The following is a 21,527-nucleotide window of genomic DNA, read 5'->3' on the forward strand; positions in this document are numbered from 1 at the left end:
TGGGGGGAGGGGTGGGCAGGGAGAAAAGTGCAACAATGAATGAACGGAAATCCAAAATCTCTGTAAATGTTCATTAAAATTAATAAAATAAATTTTTTTAAAAAAAATTTCAGGGTAAAAGTTCAATGCACAGAAATTAGTTGTGCTTCTGTCCACTAGCAGTAAACAACATGAAAATGAAATTGTACAAACCACTATTTTTACAATAACATCTAAAAGAATAGAGTATCATAAATAGCATTGCTCCCATTAAAGTTACAAAAGAAAAAAATAATAAAGTATCTGGGAATGTATTAACTGATGATGTAAAATGTCTTTACATGAAAAACTATAAAATATTGCTGAAAAAAAGAAAAAATTTCACTAAATAAAAAAAATCCTTTGATGGTAGAAATAGTTCATATACTTTGTTCTTAGTTTAAAGGTGAGTGGTTGAAGTCCAGCAAAGACACTTCAGAAGAAAGCCCTGGAAGTATATTTCTGAAGAAACAACTGTTGGAAACCTATCGTGCATAATCCTATTCTGACACACATGGGAATGCCAGGATTTGGAATTGACTCCATGGCTACTTGAAAGAGAGAGAAAAAAGACATTCTGTGTATATGGATTTGAAGAATTTATATTGCTGAGATGTCAATTATAAAAGTAACCTACAGACACAACAGAACTTCTACTAAAATTCCAAGCCTTTATTTGCAGAAATAAAAAATGTGACACTCAAATTTATGCAAAATGGAAAAAGACCCCAAGTAACCAAGACAGTCATTTAAAGTAAGAAAGATGACTTACAAGTTTCAACTTCTTAATGTATTACAAAGCTGTGATAAACATCATAGGGTTGCACAATTCGATGGTGGGGCTGTGAAGGAAATGCAAAGGATCTTGTATGAAAAACAGTGTAAATGAACTTTGTAAGAAAATCAATATAAAATCTAAGAAGAGGAGAAAAAAAGCTGTAGTAAACAAAACAGTGTGCTACTAATATAAAAATAGATCATATGGGCCAACAGAATATAATTACAATGTAAACTCATACATTTATGGCCAATTAATTTTCAATGTTGTTGTTAATTGCTGTCAAGTCCAGCATGACTCATAGTGACCCCAAGAACAAAAGGCCTGAAGCCCTTCCACAACCATCACCATTTATCAAAGTTCACAGTTTCCAGAGGCATGCTGTTTAGGAAGGGGATGCTATGCCTGTTTCTAAAGTAGAAGTGATTTTAAATAAATGTGCCACATTCATTCAATGAGGAAAGAAATCTCCAACAAATGGTGCTTAGAACAATTAGATTTTCATATTTAAAGGAGGAAGTTGGACTCATATCTCAAACAATATAAAAAAAGTTTAAATTATCAAGGATTTAAATGTAAAAACTAAGATTATGAAACTCAGTGCGTATAGATATTATCCTGTCACTGACAATATTGTACTTCAAGACAGATCTAGCAATGACTTTTTTAACTATGAAAGCAACTCCATTTTTCCTCACTTTTAGGGAGCTTTACTCCCTCTGAAAACTCACTGGAGCATCAGTTAAGGGTTGATTCCAACTTTACGGTACTCAGCAACAAATGGTGGACTTTGCTAGACATGAGGAAAACTTGAAACACTTTCTGTAGAGGATTAAAGACGTTGATATGATTACTCTTTTTTTTATTAATTTAAATGAAAGTTTACAGAGACTTAGGGTTTCCTGATATGATTACTCTTAATATCAAGAAAACAAAAATCCACACCACTGGGCAAATAGGCAACATCATGATAGATGGAGAAGAGATAGAAATTGTTAGTAACTTCATCTTGCTTGGATCCACGTCAACACCTTTGACACCAGCAGCCTGGAAATCACAAGACATACCACATTGGGAAAGTCTGCTGTCAAGGACCACTCCAAAGTGCTGTGGAACAAAGATGTCAGTGTGAAGACTAAGATGCACCTGATTCAAGCCGTGGTCTTTTCAGTCCCTTGCTATGTTTCTGAAAGTTGTACAATGAATAAGGATGATGAAAGAATTGGTGCCTTTGAGTTGTGGTATTGGAGAAAAGTACTGAGATATTTTTAGTATAGGTCAGAATCAGCTCAGTCACGGTGGGTTTGGCTTGAGTGGTACATAAAACTTAAGTATCACCTTTATCTAACATGACCCCACTGTCTGCTGTACAGTCATCGCCAACCCTCAACATTTCCTCCAAGACTCTTTTTGGTTTCAGGGCTTTGCCATGCCCTTTTGGAAACAAAGAGCAGGCTCCCACTAGCATACATGAAAAAAAGATTTACACTAATAATCAGAACTCCTAGATCAGTGAGATGTGCCTATATCTTAAGAAATGAGCAGTGTGCCAAAATGATGGAAACACCCCCCTTCCCTTCAGGCCTCTCCCTCCACACTTTCTCAGTGTCATTTTAGACAAGCCTCCTCTGCTTTCTCGTTCTTTACACAACCACCTACAGCCCTAAATAAAATAATAAAAGTAATATCTGGCTGGATCAGTCTCTCAGAGTCCTGATGGCAAAATCCCAAGACAAGAATCTAATTGTCCCAGAGAACTTTTAAAGTCTTCAGCAACACCATAGTTGAAGGCATTAATTGTTCTCTGGTCTTCCTTTTTCATTGTTTAGCTTTTTACATGCATACAAGATGAGTGAAAATATTCTGGCTTGGATCAGGTACACCTAAAAATCTTTGATTTTTAACAGTTAAAGCATTTCTTGGCAGCAAATTTGCCCCCTATAGCATTTGACTTCTTGACTGTTGCTTGTAAAGGCATTACTTGTTTGTGACTTCAAATAAAATGAAATCCTTGGCACCTTCAGTATTTTTCCCATCTATTGCGATGTTTTAAAGTATTGAAGAGCAATGGTATCACTCGCCCCTTATAGCATTTGACTTCTTGACTGTTGCTTGTAAAGGCATTACTTGTTTGTGACTTCAAATAAAATTAAATCCTTGGCACCTTCAGTATTTTTCCCATCTATTGCGATGTTTTAAAGTATTGAAGAGCAGTGGTATCACTCTGGAAACGAAGGTGCACCTGATACAGGCCATAGTCTTTGCAATTACTTGCTATGTGTCAGAGAGCTAGACAATGACTAGGGAAGATAGAAGAAGAATTGATGCCTTTGAGCTGTGGTGGTGAAGAGTATTGAATATTCCATGGACTGCTAAGAAAACGAACAGGTTCATCCTGGAGAGGGTGAAGCCAGGCTGCTCCTTGAAGGCAAGTATTCTGAAGCTTTGTCTGACATACTTTGCACATGTTGCAGGGAGGGACCAGTCCTGGGAGAAGGATGTCATGCTTGGGAGGGTGGAGAGACAATGTAGGAGAGGAAGACCCTCTACAAGATGGATTGATTCAGTGTCTAGGGTAATGGGGTAGGTGTGTCGGAAACCGGGAGTTTGGCACGGTATAGAGCAGGGTTTAGGGCTATTGCACATAAGCTGCAGGCAACTCAACAGCACATAACAACATTGTGATGTTGCTTATTGGTCCAGTTACGAAAATTTCTGTTCTCTTTATGTTAAAGTTATAATACCTACTGAAGGCTGTAGTCATCCTCTTCCATTTGAGCAAGCAAAGTGTATCATCTGCATATCATAAATGTTAATAAATCTTCCTCCAGCCATAATGTTGCATTCTTCTTCATATAATCCAACTTCTTGGATTATTTATCACTTTATGGTAAAAGAATACAACTCTGATGTACACCTTCCCCAGTTTTAAACTCTGCAGTGTCCCCTTCTTCTATTTAAACATTTGCTATTTAAACATAATGGTCTATGTACAACTACTTATGGCTACTATTAAGTGTTCTGGAATCCCCACTCTTAATATTACCCGCCATTTATAATGAGCTACACTGTAAAATGCCATTGCCTAGTTAGTAAAACATGAGTAACATATTTTTGTTATTTTCTGCTTTCAACAAAGATCCATCTACACCACCAATAATCTCATTAACTTCCTCTATTCATTCCTGTTTCAGTTTCTGGCAGTTCTCTATTGACATACTGTTGTAACTTTTTAATTACCACGTTAGAAACACGTTTGCTGTCATTTGCTGCAACCTGTTAAGCAAAATTTTATTTGCATGTGATAGTGATATTATTAAATAAATTTCTTTGAATCACCTGTCTTTGGAATGTCACAAGTCTGATCTCTTCCATTCGGTTGCAAATTCCTTGCCATAGACAACTGAGCACTTTGAACATTGCAACCATTTTTTTTTCTATAATTATATTTTATTAATTTTCATAAACATTTACAGAGATTTTGGGCTTCCACTCATTCATTGTTGCACTATTCTCTCTACCCTCCTCCCAGTTTGTTCTTGTCCAGATGCCACAGTGCTTGTCAAAGCCAGTTCTGATTAATCTTCTTTGTCAGTGTATCCTTTGCCATTCCCTATCACTCCTCCCTGAGAGAGACTTCACCCTGAGTCATAAGGAAAAGGGGACGGCGTATTCTCTTAGCTACTTCCTGCTGAAAAGGGACGTTGTGGGTTTCAGGGTGAAGATCTTCTCTCACTACTCTAAAGGGCCCCTTTGGCAGTAGGAAACACATAGACTATTATGGAGATTGATTTTGGAATTCAGATGCACTCTTATTGATTGTGCTTGGCTGTACATGTACATATCCTTCAAGATGTATCATGGGGGTGTTGCAACCTAGAAGACACAAATTTGACTAACAAGTTATAAGTACATGAGTCCAAAAATTATGGAAAAGTAAAAGAGAAGATTCTTTCATTGTTTTACAAACCCTCCCCCAGGTCCCCTCCACCATGCAGCCCTCGCTCTAGTCTCCTGTGATGACAGAAATACCCAGTTACATATCTCTTTTAAACAGTTCTCTCCCTCCTCTGTTTCAGTGCAGTATACATTATTGAACCCATCTTACTCAGTCTCTCCCCAACCCCAAGGACAGTCCCATTCTACAACCATTTTTTAAACATTTCCCTTCATGTTCTTCTGTCAGTTGCTGGAACTTTGTTTTTTTGCTAGTTCCTTCATTGCAATTTGGATTTCTTTCAGTGCCATCAGTTCTTTATCATAAGCTGAATTCCCTCTGTCATTAATTTTTTCCACCTCAATATTGAGACTTTAATTTTTTTTTCTTCAATTCTTTCCGCTTGGGATATGTTGAGCATGTTCTTTTGGTTTTCTTATTTCAGATCACCCTACATTTCATTACTGTATTTTGTATTTTCAGTTCACCCTTTGAAATCTGTTTACCTCTCTTGATCATTCATTTGCTTTAGTTACTTTATGTTCTAGAACAAAGTTTCAGAGTCTTTTGTGACTTTTATTTTTTTCTTTTTAATAACCTTTAATTTATTCATGTGTGAAACCCATTATGTCATGCACAACTTGTCTGGCGTTTGGTCATTAATTTTTTTTAAGTATGTAAAAATCTAATCTTGAGATCTCTACAAGTGGGATATATTAGTGGATTAATTTTCATTTTCTTCAGCTGAAGCTTGAATTTGCCTATGCTTAAGTGATAGTTTGTGCAATTGATCTGGCCTTGTACTAACTTTAAATTCCTCCATCGTCTCTTTCCACAGATGTAGTTGCTTTGATAACCTGTGTATTTCATATAGCAAACTTCAAATGTATAGTCATTCTTACATCTTGAAAAAGGTATTTGCAATTAATATATTGTTAGTCTTACCAGAAATATCTGTCATTCAATCTCTAGTTTTCCACCCAGGCTGTATTTTCCAACTACCAATCCTTTCTTTTCAGATTATACATTCCCGTCACCAGTAACTGTCATTGCATCTTGGTTGCAAGTTTAATCAATTTCAGACTGTGGAAATTGATAAAGCGCATTACTAGTCACTGTGTAGGTTTGACTATTAGTTGTATAAACTGGTCTTCCTTTTTAACTCATTGTCATCGAATTGGGTCCAACTCATAGCATCCCACCATTGAAATTCTGAGGCTGTAAATCCTTAAGAGACTGCCCATCATTTTCATGGTAGATTTGAACTATCAACCTTTAGTCAGCAGAACACCATGCAGTATACTGCTCCAGCAGTCTTTTTTTAGGTGTATGACTGTTATTACCACTGACATTTGTACTTCAAGATAGGCTGTTGCTTTCTTTTTTAAAAAAAGAATTCCTCAAATGGAGAATGAAAAGATTGCATTGTTACATTATGAATTAATCAGAAGATAAGTACACATAAAAGATTTTTATTTTTCACACCCCCACCCCCAATTTTACAGGGCGTATAATATGTTTTGGACCTTATTTTCATGTTTACCTCATTTTTGGGGGAGGAAATTTACAGGCAAATTAATTTTCCATTTATCCATATTTTGTATCATGATAGTGGTTTTAATCCCTCACCTTCCTCACTTGAGTCGCCATTTCCATTCCTTCTGCCTGCCATCTAAGCTCTGTTTTAGGGGGAGATCCTTTCCTTTTGATGTCATGAAGTTGACTATCCTGGAGAGTATGTTTCTGCCTATTGTTTATCACTTTGTAAACCTGTCTGTTGTTTAGCTGGTAGGAGGGACATGGGGCTTTCTAAGGACTACAGTCTCAGAGATTCTACCAGTTTGTATTAGACCACTAAGACAGTCTGATCTTCACAATTTTGGTTTTAGTCTACATTTTCTCCCCTTCCTTGAAATACTATTTTTGTGACAAGAAATGAGATCTTCTTTGTCATTCTTGCATAATAGGCTGCATGGTTTTCTGATCCAGAATGGCCAGTATACCAGTCCATATCCACTCACTAATGCCTAGGTTGTGGAATTTTATGTATGTCCTCTCACTTTGTATGACTTCCAAGATTCTTTCTTGTATACGTTTTTGTATGTTCTGTTTCATTTTTTACATTTTCCAACTTACATAGATCCATAATTAGTACAGCCTGTGTTCTACATTATTATTGGATATGCAACTATTTCTCCTCATTTTAAGTTAGGCCACATTCGTACATGTGAGTTTTGTTGTGTTATTGTGTGAGTGTGCCACATCAGCACGTGTAGGTCCCAAAAGTTTTATTCCACCCACATCATTAAGGTCAACTCTGCTTTGACGAGACAGCTCTTTCATAGTCGTATTTTGAGTACCTTCGGGCCTGAGGCTTTCTACTTCTTAGCACTTTTTTTTTTTTTACTTTATTTTTAGTGTGTGTGTGTGTGTGTACACCGTCAAATCAGATTTGACTGGTACAGGAGGAGATTGTTCCTCCTTCTCCGGCAAAGCATCTGGTGGATTTGAACCACTCACGTCTGGGATTGCAGTGCACCTTCTTGCCACTAGGCCACCAGAGCTCGCCCTTCTAGCACTTTTAAAAAAATTATTTTTTTAAAAAAATTTTTATGTTACTATTTTTTGTGTCAAATCAGACCTGACTGGTACAGGAGGACATTGCCCTTCCTTCTCCAGCAAAGCATCTAGTGGATTTGAACCACGTACTACTTCTGGGATTGCAGTGTAGCTTCTTGCCACTAGCCATCAGAGCTCCCTTACTTCTGGCACTATTATCAGACTGTTCCACTACTATCCATGAGGTTTTCACTGACAATTTTTTTTAGAACCAGTTCTATCTTCCCAGTCTTAAGTCCACTAAAAACTCAAACTTAAGTTCACTGAAGAGCTCAAGTAAAATCTGCCCCTCACCTTACCCTGTTTGTATTTTAAATACAGTGACAGCAACACACAAGATAAAAAGATAAGACAATGTGACACACTGAGAAACAAGTGAGTGGTGAGATTGGGTGTGAGCTAATTTTGTTGTTGAGTCTTATGACATTACAGGACTTCACAAAATGATGTTGTAATCTTCTCCAGGCTTCCAGCTTTGAGCAGGTATTTGCTTTATTTTGTTGGCTGCTCTTCCTGGTCTTTCCTTGGTCGTCTAGCCTTCTTTATCAGTGTGGACTCCAAATAGTCCAGTCTTTTAAGTGTTGCCACTTTTCTTCGGTTATTTGTATTTCTGTTTCCTTTTATGTAAAACCTGCTTTCTAGCCAGTTGTTAGTATTCAGTATATTCTATATTGAGTAATTTCTTCATCTGACATTTAAATCTGGAATTTTCTATACTTGTAACTACAGAATTCTTTTACATTTGTTTATTTTTACACTTTATGAATATCATTTTCTCTCCACTCTAGAGAGATGAGAAAAATGAGGTGAAGAATCTTTAGTAATTTGAGGCCGCACATAATCTTCTAAGTAAAAATACTTGGTCTCAGATCTGAATCTTCTCCTTTCAAGGGCTACACAACAACCCCTTCCCCTTCAGTAGCTTTGTTTTCTAGCCTAAAAAGAAATGGTCGTGAGAGCTCTGATGGCCTAGTGGCAAGACGCTGCACTGCAGTCCCAGAGGTACGCAGTTCAAATCCACCAATCTCCTCCTGTACCAATCAGATCTGATTTGACGGTACACGCAAATATAATACAATTAAAAAAAAAGAAATGGTCATAAGACTACTAGTATTTATTATTACTACCAAATGCCATTACTTAATAAGTGATAGAGAAGAAATGAGCAAAAGTTAGGATCCCAAAGCCTACACATGTAAGAAGAAGTCATATTTGTGGTTACAAACTCGTGTTTACATGGACCATAGAGAAAACATAAACAAGAGAACAGTCCTTGTGGGAATTGTGACTAATGGGAAAACACATGCTGTATATAAAGAGTTAAGCTACTCTATCCCAGCAAAAGTGTGGCATTAGTTTTGTAAAATTTTCTAGGTTTTATTCTAAGGAGCCAGAAATCTGAGTTTTTATATGGAAAAAAAAATCTCTGGATTTTCAGTGTTGACAATCAAAACTAATTAAAATGCTGTGCAAAAGGCTGTGCAGACCAGTAGTTTCATTTTTGTATTGTATCACTTCATCTTAGTAGCACTGTGGCCTGGGAGCTTGGACACATGCCTTTTATCAGCCTCCTATATGTCTGCATCTTTTTTCCAGAGGCTTTTGAATCTTCTACTGTTGTTGTTATGTGCCATCGAGTTGCTTGTGACTCCTAGCGACCCTATGTACAACAGCTCTAAACTCTGCTCGGTCCTGTGTCAATCTCACTGTCTCCGGCACACTCATCCCGATTGCCCCAGTCACTGAATCAATCCATCTCCCAGAGGGCCTTCCCCTCTTGCACCTGCCCTCCACCCTCCCAAGCATGATGTCCCTCTCCGAGGACTGGTCCCTCCTTACAACATGTCCAAAGTATGTCAGACAAAGCCTCAGAATCCTTGCCTCCAAGGAGCAGCCTGTTTTAATCCTCTCTAGGATGAATCTGTTTGTTTTCTTAGCAGTCCATGGCACTCTCAGCAGTATTCTCCAACACCAAAGCTCAAAAGCATCAATTCCCACCAGATGCTATGCTGGAGAAGGAGGAACAATCTTCTCCTGTACCAGTCAGATCTGATTTGATGGTATTCACACACACACACACACTAATAATTTTTTTTAAAAAAGCATCAATTCTTCTTCTATCCTTCCTGGTCATTGTCCAGCTCTCTGACGCATAACAAGTGATTGCAAAGACCATGCCCTGTACCAGATGCATCTTAGTCTCCAGAGACACATCGTTGCTCTTGAGTACTTTAGAGAGGTCCCTCACAGCAGCCTTTCCCATCGCAATACGTCTTTTAATTTCTTGGCTGCTGATGCCAAGAGTGTTGATTGTGGAGCCAAGCAGACTAAAGCTGTAAACAATCTCAGTCTCTTTACCATCCATCCTGATGCTGCCAATTGGTCCAGTGGTGAGAATCTTTGTCTTCTTGACACTAAGCCTCAATCCATATTGTAGACTGCAGTCCCTGACCCTCAGCAGCAAGTGCTTCAGGTCCTCAGTTTCAGCAAGCAGGGTTGTGTCATTTGCATAACACAGATTGTTGATAGATCTTCCACCAATCCTGATACCACATTTCTCCTCATTGAGCCCAGCCTCTCGGATGATCTGTTCTGCATACAGGTTGAAAAGGTATGGAGGTAGGACACATACCTGGCGTACACCCTTCCCAATTTTGAACCATGCAGTGTTTCCTTACTCTGTTCTGATGACTGCCTCTTGGTTCAAGTATAAGTTTCACATTAGCACAAGCAAGTGTTCTGGGATTCCCATTCTTCTTAGAGTGAGCCACAGTTTGTTATGTCCACACAGTCAAACACCTTTATATGTGTGTCTTTTACTAAGTAATTAATAAAAAATATATTATTATCAGCTAAATTTTAAAATTTTACTTAATTCCTTATTTTTTACTGACATTTAGAGCAATAGTTCCCCAGTTTTATAGAATTCTAGAAATCCCTGGTTAAAAGAAGCCTAAGGAATCCAAACTGATTCTCTCCTTGTTGAATGAATCTCTAAATAACACTGATTTACTGTTACCATTTATTGAATACTTGCATCTTTGTGGCAAAATAAACATGAATAAGGTAGCATTCCTGTCTTACAGAAGACACACAGAGTTCAGTAGTAGTCTGAGTTCATTCGGGGAAAAGTTTTGTAAAATATTTACTAACTATAATAGTTTTGTAAAATATTTACTAACTATAATAAAGAAATTTTAAGTTATAAACAGTCTATATGAACACTGTGAGACACAGGAAAAAGCAACAAAAACGTTCTTCTGAGAACATTCTTCAGTAATTATCATGCATGTAAATGGATTAAACACTATTCAAAAGGTTGTAGATGACAGATGGATGACCTAACTCTATGCTGTCTAAAAGATAGCTAGTTACATCTTAGGCCAAAGACAGAAGTATATTGAAAGTGATAGGAAGCAGAAATAATTCTATACAAATAGTAACCAAAGAAGAACAGAGGTATAGTAACTTTAATATCAGACATAATAAGCTTTAAGCCAAAATTTTTTCTCTGATGATATAAAAGAGCAAGGTTGTGAAGATGTAGCCATTATTTTATGTACTTAACCTTCAGAGTCCCAGAATATGTAAGACATAAATGGAGGACTGAAAAGAGAAATAATTCTACACTAATAACTGGATAGTTCAGTGTACATCTTTCAATAATAGGATATGTAGAAAGACAACCAGTAAGGAAATAGGGAATTTGCACAATGCTTTTTAAAAAAAAAATGATTAATAGTGCTTTTAACCAACTTGAACAGGTATTTAAAGAAAACTCCACCCCAAAACAGTATAATATATATTCTTTTATAGTAAACATAGATAGTTCTGTGGGGGTAAACTACATGTTATATCACGAAACAAGTCTTAAGTGTAAAAAGATTGAAACCATGCAAAGTGTTTTTTTCTGACCACAGTAGAATGAAGCTAGAAATTAATAAGAGAAAGAAAGCTGGAAAAGGGAAATATATGGAAAATAATAGGTCAAGAAAGAAATCTGTAACATTTAGAGTGGAATGAAAATGGAAGTACATACTAAAATTTACAGATCACAGCACGGTCCTAGCAATGCCAGCAATTCAAATGGCTCTTTATACATTTCTGCCCTTAAAATGGGAGTAATTAATATGGAAAAGATAACCAAAAGAATAAGAGACTAATAAAGTTGGGGGTAGGAAAGGATACTATCCTGCTTTTGTGGGATTTATTCCAGGAAATCAAGGGTGATGACGCTTTAAAAATGCAAAATTTTTTTTTTTACTATTTTGTGATTTTTAGTGAAAATTTACAGAAAGGTATTCATTCATTGAAAAAAAATAGTAGTTGTTGTTGTTCCTTAGTCCTTGCTAGAACAAAGAAAAAGAACTGATAATCTCAGTACACAGAAAAGATATTGACGGAATAGATTGACAAGGTGAATAGAACTATGGGCTCAAGTGTAAACCGATAGAATAGGGCAGGGGTCAGATCTGTTGTTTATAGGGTTGCTATAGTTTAAGCTCCTAGGAAAATTTGGAAATGAGTAGCGGTCATGGTTGTGCAACATGATGAAAGTAACACTGCTGAATTATACATGTAAAAAGCTGAAATGGCAAATGTTTATAGATAATTTGTTGTTGTATACCATCAAATTGAAACCAACACAACACATAGCTGAGCCTCCTGTGGTTTTTCTGAGGCAGTAAATCACTCACAGAGAGTGATTTTTTTTCTCCTGTGGAGCAGCTGGTGAATTCAAACTGTACCTTTGCATTGGCAGCACTAGTACTTAACCACTCACCCACCAGATACCACAATTTAAAAAAATATTTAAATAGCTCATTGGTCCTGGCTTTCAGTCTCCACCTACACACATCAAAAGTCAGAACTTATTTTGGAATATTGATTCACTAAGATGATTAGAATATGAATTTTAAGAGGTGACAATAAAAAAAAATTTTTTTAAAGCGGAAATCAAAGTGTTTCTTGCCTGTCAAAGAACAATGACTATTAACAAGGGAAAAAGAAAGCAGAGAAATTCTGAAATCATTCAGCAAAAGCAGAAGGCAGCTAATAAGTCTATTCAGACAAGAAAAATAATGGCTGCTTCCTTTAGAAAACCTGGGTTCTACTGCCACCTAAGTTATCATACGTTCCAACACACCGTAGAGTGAATATTCATTACCTATGTTGTACTTTATGCTTATAAGACAGTATTTTTTTATAGAATGTCATATTCTTTATTTTGCACACTTTAATTTCAGAACAAAGTGAACAAACTCACAATACACAACATCCAACCTCATTCTTGAGATTGAGGTCAGAATTACATCCTGCCTTAACACACAGGACAGGAAAGAAAAACACTAGCTGTCAACAGATGGAGCCAGATGGTAGAGGGCAACTCAAGGCTGTTAGAGTAGGAACTTTTAATCGACTTCTTCCATGCGAGATGCATCCTCATCACCCTCAAGTGAGGGGTTCTCATCAGACACAGTAGCACTGGGTTCCTCAGCAGTCATCTCATCAATGCCTAAGCCTAGCCTGATCATGCGGTAGATCTTGTTGGAGTATGTCTGGGGATACTCAAGGGAGAAACCAGAAGAGAGCATTGTGGTTTCAAACAGCAGCACCACCAGGTCCTTAACAGGTTTGTCATTCTTGTCTGCCTCAGCCTTCTGTCTCAGTGTTTCAACAATTGGATTATCAGGGTGGATCTCCAGGTGCTTTTTAGCCATCATGTAGCCCATTGTTGAGTGTCTGTGCTTTCATGATTCGCTCCATATTGGCTGTCTAGCCATATGTGCTAGTCATGATGCAACAGGGTGAAGACACAAGCCTATTAGAAATTGTCACCTGCTCAACCTTCTCCAAAATTTCCTTCATGAGCTTAGAGAGATTCTCAAACTTGGCCTTGCTCTCCTCCATTTTCTTTTTCTCCTCTTCAGCCTCAAGTAGTTCTAGACCCTCCTTGGTGACGGAAACCAGGCTTTTACCATCAAACTCCTTGAGCTATTGCACACAGTATTCATCAATAGGTTTAGTCATTTACATAGCCTCAAAGCCCCACTTGTGTACTCATTCTACAAAAGCAGATTTGACCACCCTTCTCTTTGCTCTCACCAGTGATGTAATAAATGGACTTCTGGGTCTCCTTCCTTGTGAGACACATATTCTGAGAGAGAGGTCATCTCATCTCCAGACTGGGAAGTATGATAGCAGAGTGGTTCAGAAAGGTGACACCGGTTAGTAGAATTTCTTATAGTTCTCCTCGTCTTCTGCCAACTCAGAGAAGAGCTCAAGGCACTTCTTGACAGTGTTTTTGTGGATGACCTTCAAGATTTTGCTCTTTTAACAGCATTTCATGAGAAACCACACCACAGATGAAGTTCACATACTCTGGTATCAACTCATCACAACTGTCCATGATGAACACGCTGCGAAAATAAAGTTTAATGTTGTTCTTTTTGTTCTCAGAGAGATTAAAGGGAGCCCAGCAAGGGATAAAGAGCAATGCTCTGAATTCCAGCTGGCCCTCTACTGAGAAGTGGTCTTCCAAATCATTAGTGAGGCTCTTGTAGAACTCTCCATATTCCTCCTTTGTAATGTCATCAGGATTTCTGGTCCAAATGGGCTTAGTCTTGTTCAGTTCTTCCTGATCAACGTACTTCTGAATTTTTTTTTGTTGTCTTTTTCTTGTCTTTACCAATGTCGTCATCCTCATCTGAACCCACGTCTTTTATCTTGGTCTTCTCTTCATCATCCTTATCTTCCTCTTTCTCACCTTTTTCTTCTGCCTCATCATCACTGATTTCTTTCTCTCGTTCTTTCTTGTAATAAAGGGTGATGGGGTAGTCTATGAACTGTGAGTGTTTCTTCACTATTTCTTTGACTCGTCTCTCTTCTGAGTACTCTGTCTGGTCTTCTTTAAGGTGAAAAATGACTTTAGTACCCCGGCCAATGGGCTCATCATGATCAGCACGAACTGTGAAGGAACCCCCAGCTGAAGACTCCCAGGCTTACTGCTCATCATCATCATTGTGTTTTGTGATTTCTACCACTTTCTCTGCCACCAGATAGGCAGAATACAAGCCAGCACTGAACTGATCAGTCATGGAGATGTCTGCACCAGCCTGCAGAGCCTCCCTAAAGGCTTGGTCCCAGACTTGGAAATTGTTCCCAAATTATTTATGAGGTCAGCCTTGGTCATGCCAATGCCTGTGTCCACAAGAGTCAAAGTACCTTCCTGGGGATTAGGGATGATGTCGATTTTCAGCTCTTTCCCACTGTCCAACTTGGAAGGGTCTGTCAGACTCTCATAGCAAATCTTGTCCCATATATCAGAAGGATTTAGAGATCAGCTCTCTAAGGAAAATTTCCTTATTGGAATAGAAGGCATTGATGATAAGAGACATAAATTCGGCAATCTCTGCCTGAAAGGCATGGTGCACTTCCTCAGGCATCTTGATGAAAAGAGTTTCAAGTACCAAAGAAGTGAGGGCAGGGTCTAAGACCAACCCACACAAGGCTCGGCAGCTGTGCGGGGGTGACTCGAGAGAGCCTAAGACAGTATTTTTTTTTCCTGCTGTCAATATCTCGTTAATGATTTCTTTTGTTTTCAAAATCTACTTTGAGTAAAGTTTACATATCACATTTAAATTTTTTATAATTATTCATAGCCATTAATTGTCATTGGTTGAATTCATTAACTTTTAAATTTTATTAATTTTAATGAACATTTACAGAGATTTTGGATTTCCATTCATTCATTGTTGCACTTTTCTCCCTGCCCATCCTGGTTTGCTCCTCTCTTTGAAAAGTAAAAGAAAAACTCTTTAATTGGTATACAAACCCCCACCACCCCAAGTACATTCCACTTACACAACCTTAATTCTGGACTCTTTTTTTTTTTTTTTTTAAATTCTGGACTCTTGTGATAACCACAATACCCTATCATATATTGCTTCTAAGGCAGTATTTTAAACTTTCTCTTTCAGCTTGACTTTGGTATTTTAGAAACATTTGAAAAATAAAACACTAACCAAGATAGTGAAAGTTTAATAGAAATGAAAATGTATGAGTTTGTTTAAAATAATAACCCCATTATTATTCATAGTAACTGTGGGAAAATAAATTTTCTAAGAGATCAAGTGGCATCATAGTTCTCTACATTTTTTAATCTAGCACATTATTGTTATTTGCCAGCGAGTTGGAATCAATTCATATCTGATCCTCTAGCAGATTTTCAGAGCCTATAAATCACACAGGAGCAGATTGCCTAGTCTTGTCTCCCTCTGAGCTGCTTGTGTAGTCAAACCACATGCCTTTGAGTTGCAAGCACAACTCCTTACTAGGACATGAGAGCTTCTTAGTATGTCCTATCTAGTCTGTCAAAACCCACCCACAGCTAACCCTCTAGCAGGTTTTCAGAGGCAGTAAATCACATGGGAGATTGCCCATCCTCTCGCAGAGCAGCTAGTGGATTTGAAGTTCATGCCTTTGAGATTGCAGCACAGCTTCTTACCTCTAGGCCACCAGAGTATCCTGTCTGGTAAAGTGGAGTTGTTGGAAAAGAAGAGGAAGACCCTCAATGAGATGAATTAACACAGTGACTGCAACAGTGGGTTTAAACACAGCAGAGATTGTTAGCATGATAGAAGATTGTGCAAGGTTTTGATCTCTCGTGTATATGGTAGTTGTTAGGTGATTGTGGCCTTTAGTCACCTTCCAAACCTAGAATAAAACACACACCCGCATCTCACCCCTGCTCAGCTTTCTGCTTAACAGTAAGCCCTATAAGGTGAACCACTCCTTAGAACAACCTGCCATGTAACAGCAAAAGGGCAGTGTTAGTCCTGCTTCAAGTCACAAATGGGTAAGATGAAAGTATCAATGAAAATGAGAATCACAAGGATGAAGTAGGAAGAATGTGTTTACATTGTGGATGTTATAATTAATGTTATAAAATAAAATGTGTGTAGAATACCAATTTGCTTTGTAAACTCATTCAAATAATAGAAACGTTTAAAAGAAAATGTTCTATGAGTGAAATCATGTGATATGTAACCTATTGAAGTTGTCTTTTTTTCCACTCAATATAACTAATACTTCTTAATGACAAAATGCTCAGTTAACACTTGGGATTAGTTTTTCTCATAGTACTCTTACCAGATAATTGTAAAAAAACCCCAAAACAAAACCAAACCCCTACCCACTAAAACTAATATTTTGGTTAAGACCAAAACAAGACCTGTGCACTACATGCAATTTCTACCCCCAATAACATGCTATTTTCAAATTTCCTGGCTATTTCCTCTGACAATTTCTTCTACATTATTAAGTAGCCTTGCTTTTATTGCTCTTTTTCAATTTCAGACTTTACTGAATTTCAACTTTGTAGAATGAGAATTTAACATTTTCTTTCCCCCTAAAACAAAAGATGTGTCATGCTCCTTTTCCTAGTATTCTAAACAAAACAGACAAAAAGACCCCACAAGCTCGCTGCTACTGAGTTGATGCTGAGTCATAACAACCCTATAGGATAAATAGAATTGCCCACAGTTTTTCCAAGGCTATACTACTTCACAGAAATAAAACTGCCTTATTTTTTTCCCCACAGAGTAGCAAATGGATTTGAACCTTTCAGCTGACACCCAAATGTTTTCACCCACACTACTGTCACAGCTCCTTCCTTCCTCTCTAACTCATTGCTGTCAAGTCGGAACTGACTCATAGCTGACCCTTCATTGTTTTGTGTTTTTTTTTAATTTATTTAAATTTATTATTAATTTCAGTAAAAATTTACAGAGACTTTGTATTTCCATTTATTCATTGTTGCACTTTTCTCCCCTCCCAACCCTCCCCCTAGTACACTACCCTTTTGGAAAAGTAAAAGAAGAATTCTTTCATTGTTTTACAAACCCTCCTCCAGTTCCATTCCACCATGTAGCCTTCGCTCTAGACTCCTGTCATTACAAAAATACCTAATCACATATCCCTTTTAAAGTTTTCTCCCTCATCTTTTTAAATGCAGTATGTATACATTATTTAAGCCATCTATCTCAGTCTCTCCCAACCCCGAGGTCAGTCCTGTTTTAGAACAGTGGCACCATGCAGTATTTGTCCTTTTGTGACTGAGATACTTACTCAGCATAATGTCCTCCATGGTCACCCATTTTGAATAATATTGCATGGTTTCCTTTTTTTTTTTCAATGCAGCGAAGTATTCCACTGTGTGACTGTACCATAGCTTCTCTATCCATTCGTTTGTTGATGGGCACTTAGGTTGTTTCCAACTCCTTGCTATTGTGAACAAAGCCACAATAAACAAGGGTGTGCATATATCTGCTTGGATGTCAGTTATGGTTTCTTTGGGGTATATTCCCAGTAGTGGAATTGCTGATTCAAATGGTATATCTGTTTGCAACTTTTTGAGAAAGCGCCATACTGCCTTCCACAGTAGTTGCACCATGTGTTGACTCCCACCAACAGTGAATAAGGTTTCCAGTTTCTCCACAGCCCCGCCAGCATTTGTTGCTTGCTGTTCTTTTAAATTCATAGTTGTTTAAACTTGCATCTCTCTTAGAGCTGGGGATTTTGAACATTTCTTCATGTGCTTCTTGGCGATCTGAATGTCGTCTTTGGTGTTTTTCTATTGGATTATTGACCTTTATCTTGTTGTGGTCTTCATTGGTGTTTTGAGACCATAAATTGCACAGGAGATTGCCTGTCATTTCTCCTGCTGAGCCGTTGATGGATTCAAACCACCAGAGAGGCAGATTACTTGGATTAGCAGCACAGTTTACTGCAAATTACATCACAGAATTCCATCCTTCTTCCTTTATGTTGTTGTATGCTGTCAAGTCTGAACCCATCCATAACTGACAATCCAGATTTTTTTTTTCTTTTTTTTTTTTTGGAGACTTTATTTTTATTGAAAACATTATTTGAATAATTCACATATTAGATTAATAGGGTGCATTTATGACAATTAAAGGATCAATATTATTTAATATGTTAGTATTATTTTGTAAAGGTCAAACTTTATTCTGATTTCTTAATTTAATGTCCTTTCTCTGTTCCACGGCCTCTTTCAGGATACTGGGTTACTTAGTAATCATTACTTCTTAGACTCTCCTTTTTTGCAGCTATTTCTCATACCAATCCAGATTTTTAGCAACAGTAAATTGCACAGGAGGAGTTTGCCAATGCTTCTCCTGCAGACGAGCTGATGGATAAAAACTGCATGCCTTTGGGATTGTAGTGCAGTTTCTTAGAACTAGGCCACCAGAACTCCCTCCTCCATCATATAGCTATTGTAAAGTTTTTTTGTTAAATCAGTGTTTGGTATTTATATTTATTATTACTTTGCTTATTCTCTGCCCACTCTTAGAGGAACTCTGGTTTTATCTAATTTTTCATGTAACTTACATTTTCCTGAAATTCATAATTGTCTTTATTTGCTTGCCTAATTGTCTGTGCCCTTTTCGGTAATTATCCTCAAACTCTTCCCAGTGTAAATAAATCAGATAACATAGCTTTTTAATTGTGTTTCTTTTTCTTGGCAAAGTCACTCCTGGTGATACAGCCCCTCTTTCTGTTCCATTGCAGATTACTTGCATTGTAGTCTTATGCACAGCTATAGGGAGAAATATTTTTGGTTTTAAAAACAATGTGTTTCTGGGGAAAGTTTACACAGCAGTTTAAATTCTAATTCAACTGTTTCTATTTAAGTTGTTAAGTGACGTTGGTTGCATTCTTTACAATTTGTGGCATTCTCATAAATTCTGTACCACTTGTTCTGTTTCCATTACTGTTTCCTGTCCTCTTACAGTCTCATCTTTTTGTTAGATGATAGTTGACCATTTTGTCTCGTTCGGGTGATTTTTTTTTTAAAGGAGCACAGTACTGAAAAAAATTTATTTACATAGTACATTTTTTGATCCCATTTGTTATGACCTCAGGGTTAATTTTGGTTTTGGATGTAAGGTTCAAGAATACAGTATCTCAGGATTGTAAGGGAGTCCTCCAGGCTCAGGCAGCCCAATAGGCCTGATTTATTGCTACCTTTTTTTTTTAGTAACAGAATTTGAGATTTTGTTTACATGTTCCTCCCATTCTGTCAGGATCCATGAATAGAAGAGTCAGAAGTAGAAGCCAGACAGCATCTAGTTCTTCTGGTCTAGGGCTAAAGGCAGCCAATTGTGTAGACGGCCACTCACTGGGGAGAATCTCTGTTGCCATCTGTGTTGAACACTTCATTACCCAAGATTCTATGATTTTCCTATTTGACACTTGTTTTATAGATTATATTCTATAATAGCTTCTTTAGAAGGATGTCTGGGAAGTAAAATTTTAGACCTTGCATGTTTAAATTACAGTTTGCTGGTGTATAAATTTCTGGACTGGGCAGTATTTCACTCAGAATATGAAGTAATTGTTCCATTGTTTTCTAGCTCCTAATACTCCTTTAAAAAAATTATAGAATAAAAGAAATAAAGGAAATCAGAGCTTATTCTAACTCATAGTAGTCATTTCTGGTTGTGTTTCCCTGATGTAAGCATTTTATATTTCCTCTTTCTCTGCTCTGGTCTCTTCAACCCATTGTCAGTCATCAACACATTTTCTTTCTCCCTATTTCTTTGTTTTTATAGGTTTATAAAATTGTTGTGGTTGTTAATCCAGAAAACATAGGAGATTAATCTCTTGTGATAATATTCTTCTCATTACCCCTATGTGATGATTTCATGGTGGGCAATATGATGGGCCATTAATCAAAAGGTGGTTACCAAAATATTTTAATCCCACCAGGCATTAGCAGTTATCGCCACTCTCCTAAAAATCTAGTAACATGGTAAAGAAAAAAGGTTATAAACCCATAAAAGCAAAGAGGGGGAAAAGAAAGCATAATTTTGAAAGAAAGTGTATGGATGACTGACAGTGGATTGTCAGTATAGCCAAACTAAGTGTGTGATATAAACCAGTTTTTCCGTTTATCTTTTCATTGTTTCATTTTGAGAATATGGTTTTATATTTATATTAACTACTTGTCTTACATAAAAGATAGTAAACTATTTTGTACTAATTTTTCACATAATGTAATAGTCTAGAGATTAGATTCCTTAGCTATCTTTGCTCCTTTATCCATAGTAACCTGCTGTGCTGGTAGATGTACCATGATTTATTTAAGCAGTCTTCTGATAGAAGACTGATTGTCTTCTCTTCATCCCAAGAAATACTTGTATGTGCTATAAATATATAAAATCTGATATAAAAACAATTGCAGTTTTTGAAATACTAAAGTCTCTTTATATGATACATTCATAAACTGGTAATCAAGAATATGGAACATTTTTCAAGACATGAGTTTTACTAACCTGAACATCCCAAATTATTTTTAATTTGAACCATTATTTATAGACATTTTTTTCAATATGCTAAAAAAACCTTTACCAGTCAACCACTTTTGCAATAACAAGGGGATGTGATTATTATTGGATTTAATTATAATATTCTGTGCTTTTCTGTATTTTTGTTTTTTCCCAATCTCAAGTATGTATTTATTGTGGTTATAGTCTGATGTACCCAATCAGCACAGCTTCTTACAGGAAGGTTTTTATCATTGATTTTCCCAGACTTTGGGCTTATATGTGTGAAAATCAAAGTTATAGAAAGTTTGATGTTAATATGAATGATGTTTGATGTTTACTGGACTAAAAAATTATTTTCTTTAAAACTGGAAAATAAAAATTCATCTTTGTCTTCTAACTTTTTTTTAGGTATATATTTATGACTATTCTTTTAATAATAGTGTTTTCTCTTGAATCAGATGCTCTGCCTTACTCAATACGGGTCTTGTTGGAAGCTGCTGTACGAAATTGTGATGGTTTTTTAATGAAGAAGGAAGATGTTATGAACATTTTAGACTGGAAAACCAAACAAAGCAATGTTGAAGTGTCCTTTTTTCCTGCTCGTGTTCTTCTTCAAGATTTCACGTGAGTGGGAGTTTTATGTTTTCTTAAATGAATGTTCAAAATGTTCCATTTATAATATTCAGGCTAACTGATGGACAGTTCTCTTGCTTTCTTATTGTCTAACTTTTACTCCCTTTTCCCTCCTATCTATCCCTGGTAGCCATGCAAGAATAAATCTACCTATGTATAATAAACTTTTTATATGATAATAGTCATATGC

At 36.9% G+C, this 21,527-nt stretch overlaps 1 protein-coding gene across 1 annotated transcript in view; it reads left to right on the top strand.

The window, feature by feature from the left end:
- IREB2 (iron-responsive element binding protein 2) overlaps positions 1–21,527 on the top strand; it is a 63,623-nt gene that overhangs the window by 7,711 nt on the left and 34,385 nt on the right. The window contains exon 3 of the mRNA XM_006888267.1: positions 21,163–21,328. Coding sequence (XP_006888329.1) covers positions 21,163–21,328 — 166 coding nt within the window. The remainder of the gene's footprint in view (positions 1–21,162; positions 21,329–21,527) is intronic.

This window comes from Elephantulus edwardii, unplaced genomic scaffold (genome assembly GCF_000299155.1).
Source record: "Elephantulus edwardii isolate Elephantulus edwardi_28Jun2011 unplaced genomic scaffold, EleEdw1.0 scaffold00066, whole genome shotgun sequence".
NCBI lineage: Eukaryota > Metazoa > Chordata > Mammalia > Macroscelidea > Macroscelididae > Elephantulus > Elephantulus edwardii.